This window comes from Stegodyphus dumicola, chromosome 11, assembly GCF_044657685.1.
Source record: "Stegodyphus dumicola isolate Sdum_Otavi_A_Nest chromosome 11, ASM4465768v1".
Lineage (NCBI taxonomy): Eukaryota > Metazoa > Arthropoda > Arachnida > Araneae > Eresidae > Stegodyphus > Stegodyphus dumicola.
The window spans coordinates 62,623,989-62,634,742 of NC_140778.1; the positions used below are offsets into that span (position 1 = coordinate 62,623,989).

The 10,754-nt window shown below is 36.3% G+C and overlaps 1 protein-coding gene across 3 annotated transcripts in view; it reads right to left on the reverse strand.

The window, feature by feature from the left end:
* The window catches only part of LOC146994049 (uncharacterized), a 126,848-nt gene extending 122,579 nt beyond the window's left edge, over positions 1-4,269 (reverse strand). For 2 of the 3 annotated variants that reach the window (XR_015043973.1, XR_015043974.1), the window contains exon 1: positions 3,869-4,269. Coding sequence is in view for 1 of the 3 variants with exons in the window: in XM_085826753.1 (XP_085682879.1) it covers positions 3,869-4,154 (286 nt within the window). In the remaining 2 variants the exon portion in view is untranslated. The remainder of the gene's footprint in view (positions 1-3,868) is intronic. The other variant, XM_085826753.1, reaches the window with a different exon arrangement.
* Positions 4,270-10,754: the final 6,485 nt, after the last annotated feature.

Consider the following 10,754-nt stretch of genomic DNA (forward strand, 5'->3'; position numbering starts at 1 on the left):
GGGATATTTCTTCGGATGAACATGGTGGCAGCACATTTTGCGACATTAATTTTGATTTTATACAGACCGAGCCAGAGTTCTAAGGTCGAAAGGTAACTCTGCAATCGTGAGATTACCTGGAGGGTGTTGAGTGTTGAGAAATGATGGCTGTATCGTCTGCGTATAATGCAAGATCGATATTTGGGGCCTTAGGAATATCATTTACATAAAGGTTAAAGATTGCGGGGGCGAGGAGACTTCCTTGAGCCACCCCAGCATAGATTGGGCGGGGAGAGGAGAATTCGTGGTTAACTCGCACGCGGAAACTGCGTCCGGTCAAGTACGAGTTAATAATTTTAATGAGATGAGCCGAAAAACCAAGCCGCATGAGCTTGTAAATAATCCCGTCATGCCAAGTCCTATCAAAGGCTTTGGCAACGTCTAGATAGACAATTCCAGTTCTCTCTCGCTTACGAAAGCCTTCATGAATGAATTCCACTACACGGAGTAACTGGTGTACCGTGGAGTGTTTAGGTCGGAAGCCGAATTGTTCCGGGATTAGTAAATTTTGATCCCGACAGAATTCATTCAGGCGATTAAGTAAGACAAATTCATAGATCTTAGAGAGAGAAGATAACAGACTGATGGGTCTGTAATTGACGGGCAGGTTTAAATTTTGTCCCGGTTTTGGAATGGGAACGACTGCTGCAATTTTCCAGCAGTCGAGGAAATAGCTTCTCCTGAGCATTAAATTTATGAGGACCGTGATCCATACGATAAACATAGGGGGGAAGTTTTTGATCATGCGATTCGAAATAGAATCTATGCCAGGTGCCTTGTCAGGTTTCAGTTTGTCAATGAAAACCATGACTTCAGAAGGGTCCGTCGGCCTGAGTTCAGGTGTGGTAGGTTGTGTTAGAAAATCTTTAACCCGTGCTTGTATGCGCCCCTGTGTAACCGGACGGTTACAGTAGGAGTCGTGGTTTGTTGTGAATTGAGTTGCAAGGCTGTCAGCTATGACATTTGCCATTTCTGAGTCGGTGTAGGCCATCTGCGCGCCATCGGCCGTTTGAAGGGGCGGAATGTGTGTTTGGGCGGCTGCGCGCCAAATCGATTTGTCTTCAGTCGTTAGGGACTCAATGAATGTTTTCCATTCCGCTTGTTTTAATAAGCGGGTTTCGGTCCTTATCTCGTTCTGTATCTTGCGAAATTGGGCACGGATGTTGGGATCTCGTGACCTTTGCCAAATTCTTCGCAAGTAATTTCGCTGCTTAATTTTGAATTTAGTCTCAGGTGGGAGCCTAGCACCTGGATGTTTACGTGGCTTTGAAGCCGCAGCTCTCGCTTCTTTCAATAAAGACTCCAAACTTTTGATATGCCTGTCAAAGTCCGAATTGCTGGAAATTTTGATGGGAGGGAGTGAAGTTTTTCCAAAATAAATCTAAAGTCGTCCCAATTTGTTGAGACTTGCTCCTCTAATTTTGAGTATCGATTTTGAATATCTAGGGATATCAAAACGGGGTAGTGATCAGAGTCCAAATCCTGAATCACTTTTATCTCATGCCGAAAGAATATGTTATAAAAGGCAGCCAGATCAAGAACTGCAGGGGACCCTCTATGAGGGTAAAAGGTCGGGAGGTTAGGAGCTATGATGTGTACATGGTTACTCTGGCACCATGAATTTAAACTAATACCATACCTGTTCCTGTTAGAACAAAACCATGCGGTATGGCGTGAATTTAGATCACCAGCAATTATTAGGTGATTTGAAATATTCAAAATTTTATCAAAATCACTGACAGGAAAAGCTGGCCTTCCACGTGCTGTAGACAGTGGAGGTAAATAAGCTGAGACTATTGTCAGCGGGGAGGAATTTTGAAGGAAAATTTTGATGATTGTCGCTTCCAAAAAATTTAAATCAGGGGTCGGTATCCTGTGGTGCTTTAACGAACGCTTCACATAGATACAAGTGCCGCCACAGGGATTTCTGCCCTGTGACACCCTGTCAGTACAATAAATGTCATAATTCCCAATTTTGGGAGTATTCCCTGGGGTAAGGTGAGTCTCTTGGACTAAAAACACGTCAATATCGTGCTCTACTACAAAATCACGAACTTCGTGAATTTTTGAAGTTAAACCATTGGCGTTCCATGTGCAAATGGTCAGTTCTCTGATGGTGTTTGAACTGTTATTTATACAATTGAATTTTATGCCGTTGTTAAAGGTTCATCACTGAAAAACAGAAGACATGGGTCTAAAAAAAGCCGAATTAGGTTGAAAGCTCAACATAGCTTTCATAAATATAAAATGCCCTCATTAAAGCATCTGCTTGCCTGAGTTTAGGCATTGCTTTTTTGAAGGCAAGGAGCAGAATATGCTTGTCTACCGCTGGGTCGCGGGAGATTTCAATTAAGCATTTTAGTGTAGATGAGAAGACATCGTCTGAATCATTGCTACACTCTGCTGTGGCTGACACTGCTGGGGCTGCAGGGGCTTCTGCAACCGGCAGTCTTGGATTCGTGGATTTGAATCCGTGCTCAGTGGTGTTCTTCACCATCTGTGCATAAGATGGTGAACTGACGTTGCTCGGGGGAGCAGGCATGGGACGTCTTGTCTCAGCGTTTGCTGGGGGCTTAGAAGAACCCTGAGGGGGGCTGTTTGAGCAGCTGCCCTAGTCCTAGGCGCGGAATTTTTACCGCGAGCCCGTTTGTTGCCTGGGTATCGGGGACAAGATTTGTACGAAGCTGGGTGATCTCAACCGCAGTTGCAGCAAGTGGCTGGTACATCTAATCCTTTGGTACACTCACGTGCCCAATGGGGTCCAGAGCATCTGACACAACGGATTGGAAGGGTGCAGAGTTCCGAAGAATGGAAAAAGCCCTGGCACCGAAAGCACTGAGTAGGGCCCTTGCGGCCGCGGTAACGCTCAATGCTGATCTCTGTGCCTCACATGTCAGTGACGGCAAACAGATGATCGAGGAAGGGGTGAGGGATAACTTGTAAATATACAAGTGGCATTGGATGTCTGGAGCCAGGCTGAGTAAGCCGAACGATGCGATGCACTTTAAATCCCATCGCCTCAACTTCCTCTTTGATATCCCCGATTTCAGTTTCAACAGGGAGGCCTCTGATAACAATTTTGACTGGCCGGTCCTGCTTTAAGTCGAAAGTTTTGAACTGGATGCCGGCTTGCTTCATCCAGCGGGTAACCTCCCTGAACTCCAGCTCTGTCTGAACAAAAATTTTGAGATAAGGTCCAGTCAGGATGCTCCGTAAGTTTGGGGCAATTTCTCTCATGAAAGACACTTGCGTCTTCCAGTTTTTGCTGCTTTTGAGATGTATTGCCGGAATCTCAGACTGCGGTGTGGGGGGGGGAACGTTCCGTGCCTGCTCGGAATTAACTCCCTCACTTTTACTTGCAGTAACAATTTCTGCTTCATTTGATTGCTCATTGATTAATGAGTTTTTGATTTTCTCATACTTGTTAGTACTCCTCTCCTTTTTAGGAGTAGCATTTTTTTCAGTGGCTGTCAATTTAGAATAGCACTATTTGTATCTTTAGCGTTCAAAGCCAAATCATCTATTGTGAGATCCACAATAGGCGCCTTCCCTTGCTTTCGAGCCGCGGGGGTGATAAACCCGTCTGAGTCGATTGTCTGCGTCTTTCGCTTCCGCGATGACGTCGACTGGACTGGTTTCCCCCGCACCTCGTGCGTGGGAATAGATGCCTCGTGCTTGCAAGGATCTTCTGCGGATTGAGCGGCGGCCATCTTGGCTAAGCGCTCGCTCTCCAATATATTTAAAAATTCCTCTCTGGTTGAGGGAAGATGAAAAATTGGAACATCTAGAGCGTTAGCAATGTCATTAATCTTGTGAAAAAGTGACTTACCCGCCCGGTCGAGCTGATCATATCCATTAGTGTCCAACGGAGAAGGAGTCCGCTTCATGAAGCTCTTCTGCCTCTGGATAGCTTCAAACTGCTGCTTCAAGTCGTAGAACTGTATTACGAGGTTCATGCGCTCGTCATCTGGCGACGCCGATTGCACAGAGGGAGCATGATCCCTGGTTTCACTCATATCTTGGTCAATAATTACATTATTTTCGCAAAAATTCGGAGAATTGCCCTGCGTTGGCGGGAGCTCGTTACACGAGCGACCGTCACCTTCTCCGTCCATCCTCGGAATCCTCGGAGACTGCTTTTGGCCGCCAATTTTTATGCCAATAATTGAAGAGTTTGCTTTGGATTCATTTCCTCCTCCTATTCTATTTTTCGTATCTTTTGATGATATGTTTTTTGTTTAGATTTGTAACTTTTATTAATATAAAAGGCAACGGAGTGGAAAATTCGGTGGATTCTCATGTGAAATGTGTAATAAATTTCTAGCGAAAACAGTGTGTTAGTGAATCAGCTGTGTCTTTTTTAAGGTGGTATATCGCAAAAATTATTTGCCGTATAGAACTAACTTTCCGCTTCATTTTTAGCGCTGAAAATTACAGACAGCATTTTTTTTTATCACCAAGTAAAAAATACACACAAAAAAGGCTTTCTCACGTTTTCGTGCGCAAAAGATATGTTGCTTTTTTTTTTTTTTTTTTTTTCCTTTCAATACTGGGTACTAAATTTAGCTCACAAAGCCACAAGCTTATACTTTTATTTTTTTCAGAAAGTTTCTAAATACTAACAAATTATAATTTGAACGTTTTCTAAAATGTATTGCATTTTTGTGTGATGTTTGTTTTTCAAGAAATGTAACACATTATATTGTATAAATTGATAGTAAAATTCTCAAATATACTGTATTTTTGAAAAGCTTAATATATAATTTTTAAATTGTTTTATTTATCTAATAAAATTTAGAATTCTCTGCCAATTTCAACACTAAATAATATATTAGGAAAGTCTTCCAATTTGTATATGTAAATCTCAGTTCAATTAAAGTATTTGTTTTCTGCAATAGTATTTTCTCACAGAAGATTAGTTGCAATACTTTTACAGACTTTACGTGTGTGAAGGATTAATTGACATAAAAAATAGATTTTTAGAAAAAATGTCAGTAGCATAACATGAGGAATGTAAAATGTGAAGATTTTCTTTATAATGTATTATACATATGCAGTTTATAATCATTCGAAAAAGAGGCCCGTCAGTGGTAAGACTGTTGAATACTGATAGTTATGTTTATAAAATATGCTTTTGGACACATTTTGCACAGCTTATCTGGTCTGACATTTTCTGTAAAATATTAAATGAAAAATGTAGTATTTGTACCTAATATAATACCTGATCTGCAAAATAAGATTACTGTGGCTGTGGAGACTGACATACCAGTGAAACTGTTATATGGTGTTGTAGATATTATACAAATAGATCAGCTAGATTATGAAGCAGTATGAGGGTAGATATCATATAACCAAACATTTATAGGTATGTGTTTTAAAGTTATAGACTGATAATATGATTAGAAATTATATTTCTGTCATACTTATGAATCTTCTGTGAAACATACTTATTTTGCATAAATCTACTTTCAAAATACTCTATTTTGATACAACCCATAGTTTAAAAAATTAATGGCTTTAGCATGGAAACTGCATAATGAAATTCCTAATTGTGTAAAGGAAGCTACAGTCATTATGGAGATTATTGCTTATAGGTGAAGTTAAACAGGCTTTAAGCTTGATGAATAGTATTTCCACAGTAAGATCCTTAACATTCGCAATAAATTTTAAATTTAAAGACAATTGTAAATGGGGAAACATTTAGCAGAATGTAAAAACTTTTTGAAAAATCTGAGCTTCGTTCTTAAAACTTTTCGAATGATCAACTGAGGTGAGAGAACAAAATAGCGTGTGGCAATTTCTGGCATAAATTTTGCATGTAATGAAATTTATTCGATATTTAAGATAATTTCTACAATATTCTTTATTTCATTTTTTTTTTTTTTTTTTTTTTCATGCACAGTTATTTGTTTTCTGTGTTTGTAAAAATTAAAACATTTAATTATAATTTGGTATTTTGTTTTATGGAATAAAGCGCGAGCTCTTTGTTAATATTTTGGTAGCTAATATTTAATCAAAATTTTATTTAGGTTGATAAATTACAATTTAATATATATTGCCAAAACATCAGATTATGTTGCATAACATGAATATTTTTATAAATTCTTAAAATCTATAAATATTAAGTTTTTTAGTACTGCATTCAAATATATTTTTTGCACATGGATCATATGCATAATTACAAAATATAACTTGAAGTTGGAATATTTCAATTGTTTGTTTTCTATATACAAATGCATTGTTTTTATCCATTTAACATTTCATCAGTAATTTCTTAACACATTAAATATTGCATTGGTCCCTAGGAAACCAATATTAAACCAAGCAAAATAGACTTGCTGTTTAATATATTAGATATTATGAAAACATAACATTAGTTTAAACCATTGTAAAACAATAAATGAATGTTAATTATGTAATTAAATGCACCTAAGCCATTTTTGACTCTTATATAACAATGGTATAATAAATTGAATGATGTTAAGCTATTAAATTTGCTTGGAAAATAACAATTATAAACACTTTTTATATAGTTATTCTCCTACTAGGCATAATTATTAAAAATGAAAAAAAAAAAAAAGTGCAGTTTCTAAATCAGTTTTGATATGAAGAAAAAATAATGATGATACATCATGTAATGGTAACTTCATCCGAAGATTCTACAGCATAGTAAACTGAGAAACCTTCTATAAAATGAACATAAAATTCTTACAAGTAAAATTATTATCATCTTTCATGATTAGTATTCATTCACATGATTAGTATTCATTCGAGTGGATAAGACTAAGGTGCACTGGCAGTTTGAACGCTGGTAGACAGGCTAGCTTTTTAGGATATTTCTTGTGTGTCACATGAAACAGAAGTCGTTTTCTTGTAATATACTTCATGAAAGTCTACTTCGCTCAAAAAGATACTGTTTTCATGATTTGCAAAAATCAGTTAAGCAAATAAGAAAACATTCTCATTTTCTACCATCCGTATAGAACTCCGGAGGGGGGGGGAATTGTACGATCTCTTATCAACATAAATATTTTTATGCATGTTCTGGTTTAAGAGAACAAAAAAATTTATTTATCAAAAAACAACAAATTTAGTTTTCTTATTTATATTTATACTGAAAAACTACATAATTATGAAAATTCACCACATTTCCACGATCAGAAATGATAGCAAATTATAGGCACATAGGAAATAGATGTGTAGGCTATAGTATAAAATTTCTTGCTGCTTACAAAAAAAAAAAAAAAAAAAAAAAAAAAAAAAAATTAGAGTCATCCAATGGTGGTAGGTTTTATTGGAATATTTTATTTATACAGAAAAAGAAAATGCATGGGATTTCAAGAAAATTTGTTTAGAATTTGTACTAGGGATTACTATATGACATCCGAAATCATAATCATTTACAGCAATCATAAGTAAATGAAATTAAAATTGCAGATTAAATATTCTGTGATTTCCAAATATGTATAATTACAAACTCTGAAGACTACTTAAGGTGATAAATTAAGGCATATTATTCAGAAAAGTCCTGACAATAAAAGAAAATAATGTACATACCAACACATATAGTGTAAAATTATCCACGGATTTATCATGAATAAAACTTACTTGAATGTGCTAATGCTGCATTTTTGCAAGACGTAAAAAATTACATCTTTATATAACACAATGAAATGAAACAGAATTATTTAGATACAGAATAATGCATAATCTATTATTTTTTTTCTTTTGGGAATTACTGGGTCAGCTGAAATTTTATGAGCTATCCCATACACTTTTAATATGTAGATTCTCTGAATAATCACTCCATTTTATATGTTTCAGTAAGCGCTTTTGTTAATATAGTTTTGCTTACAGAAAAATACACAAAAGAGAGATTTCTAAGATCAGGTTGTTTAAATAAAACACATTCTTAAAATATTTTCTTTATCGAATTTTATGTACATACAATACATGAAATAATAAGAAACCTAAATATCACCAAACATTTTCAAAAACACAAACAGCCAAGAAATTTTACAATACAGTAATGTTTGTCAATTATTACTTTATTTAAAAGGGTATTAGAAAATCGAAAAGTTATTCGGTATCGGGATAGCAAGTTGAGTAGAATTTACAGTTGTATTTGTTTTAGAAATTGAAATTTAAATTAACCCGGTAGCACTCGCGCGGGGTGACTGAGTCACCCCAGCCTCATAAAACCTTTCATTCTGGAATTTCTATTTATCCGCTATGAATCAGCCCTTCAGTAGCTAACTTTTAAACGGTTTTCTTTCAATAGCACCTGCCAGCAGCAGGTGTTTTTCTTTTGTTGGGGAGGAGCAATCATTTCTTGGAACGCTACATGCAACTGGGGTAACCTGGGAACCCCCGTGACCAGATTTGTTCTGAAATTTCTCACTTTAGCTTCTTGCTTGCATAGATTGTGCATGTGTGCTATACTGTAGTCGTTCGAAAATGGCTCTCAAACGAAAAATGACAGATTATGAAAAAGAAATGGAACACTTGAGAATGTTATTGGATACTGTGGAAACTTCCGATGAAGAAATGGATACTGCTAGTGAAAATGAAGTAGATCAAGAAATTTATAGCAGTCATGACAGCGACAGTGAGTTTGAAGCTGAAAATAAAACGCTTGAATCTAATGAAAAAAGTGACAGTTATATAGGAAAAAATAAAACAGTTTGGAAGAAAAGTAAACCGAATCAGAAGGTAAGAACCAGTTCCTGTAATATTATAACCCACTTACCAGGTCTGAAATCAGTTGCAATAAGTATTATGGAACCAATTGAAAGTTGGGAACTTTTTATGGATTTCAATATTATAAAAAATATTGTGGACTGCACCAATATTTTTATTGATAAAATATCCGAAAATTTTCAACGGAGTCGAGATGCTAGGCATACAGATGAAGTGGAGATGAGAGCACTGTTTGGTCTTTTATATTTATGCGGATTGCATAAATCTTCTCATGCTAATGCAAAAGACTTGTGGGACGCTGATGGCACCGGAATTGAATTATTCCGAAAGACAATGTCTTACAAACGATTCACTTTTCTTCTAAGGTGCTTGAGATTAGACAATGTAAACGATCGCGAAGCTCGAAGACAGTTGGATAAGCTGGCAGCTGTGAGAGATTTCTTCAGCGATTTCAATAAAAAATGTCAAGAAATATATTCAGTTAGTGAATATGTTACAATAGATGAAAAGTTGGAGAAATTTCGTGGCCGATGTGCTTTTCGCCAGTATATGCCGAAAAAGCCGGCAAAATATGGAATTAAATTATTTGCCGTAGTCGATGCCAGGACATATTATACATATAATATGGAAATTTATGCGGGGAAACAATCGGATGGTCCTTTCAAAGTTGATTATTCGCCATCTGAGATCGTAAAACGACTTTGTGCTCCATTATTTGGATCTGGGAGGAATATAACCATGGATAATTGGTATACAAGTTACCCGCTAGCAAAAGAGCTCCTATCAAAGAAACTCACTGTAGTGGGAACTTTGAAGAAAAATAAAGCTGTAATTCCTGCTGAATTTTTAGAAACAAAGAAAAGAGAAGTATATTCTTCCATGTTTGGATTCCAAAAAGACATGACATTAGTATCATATGTTCCAAAGAAATCGAAATGTGTAGTTCTTCTGTCTACAATGCATCATGATGACACGATAGATGAAAACTCTGAACAAAGTAAGCCAGAAATAATCCATTTCTACAATGGAACGAAAGGAGGAGTAGATACTGTTGATGAAATGTCTACGCTTTATTCAACAGCTAGGAAAACAAACAGGTGGCCTATGGTGATTTTTTACTGTGTTTTGAACGTGGCTGGTATAAACGCGCGAGTGTCACTTATGTCTACTAAAAATCCTCCCTTGCAGTATAAAAGTAGACGAATGTTTTTGAAAACATTGGCATTATCTCTCGTAAACCCACAAATAAAGAGGAGATCAAATATGCAAATGTTACCCAGAGAATTACGAGAGAAAATGAATCAGAATTTCTCAACAGAAAGGAATGCCGTTTCTGAAGAGAACTTGCCAAAGAGAATGAAGCTTGGTAAAGGACGATGTACAATATGTCCTCGAGCTAAGGACAAAAAAACAACAATTTCTTGTATGAAATGCCAAAATTTTACTTGCAAGGATCACTCTAATTATGTTTGTGACAAATGTGTTTAAAATTCAATAAAGGTATGTAACTGATTTTTATTTTGTAATTGAGTAAGTTTTTTCCTATAAACATTAGTAGTAGAAATTAACGTAAATATATTTTCAAATTAATATTCATGCTTTAGAATATACTAAAAAACTGTATTTTATACCTTTTCAATTTATTTGCACTTAAGTTTATATGTGTATATTGAATTAAGCTTAAATTTATCGGTGGGGTTATACAGGTACCCCGCGCGACCAAAATGTGCTCTGTTTAGCGCGCGCCTTCCACCGGGTTAATCCAAATAAATATTGTACATTACTTCTCGCCTCTACGGTAAATTAAATATTAAATCACATCAGCTTCCTCAAAATAATAAGCGAAACAAATGATCTATCTACTACGAAAGAAGAACGAACAAGTTACCATAACATTAACAAGCACAATCTGGTATACCAGTTTTGCACTAAAATTGCGTTTGGCGAAAGAGAAATGATGCCAAAAGTTCCTGGCGCAACGGTCCTCTCTTATTGGTTAAATTTCTTCAGTTCCC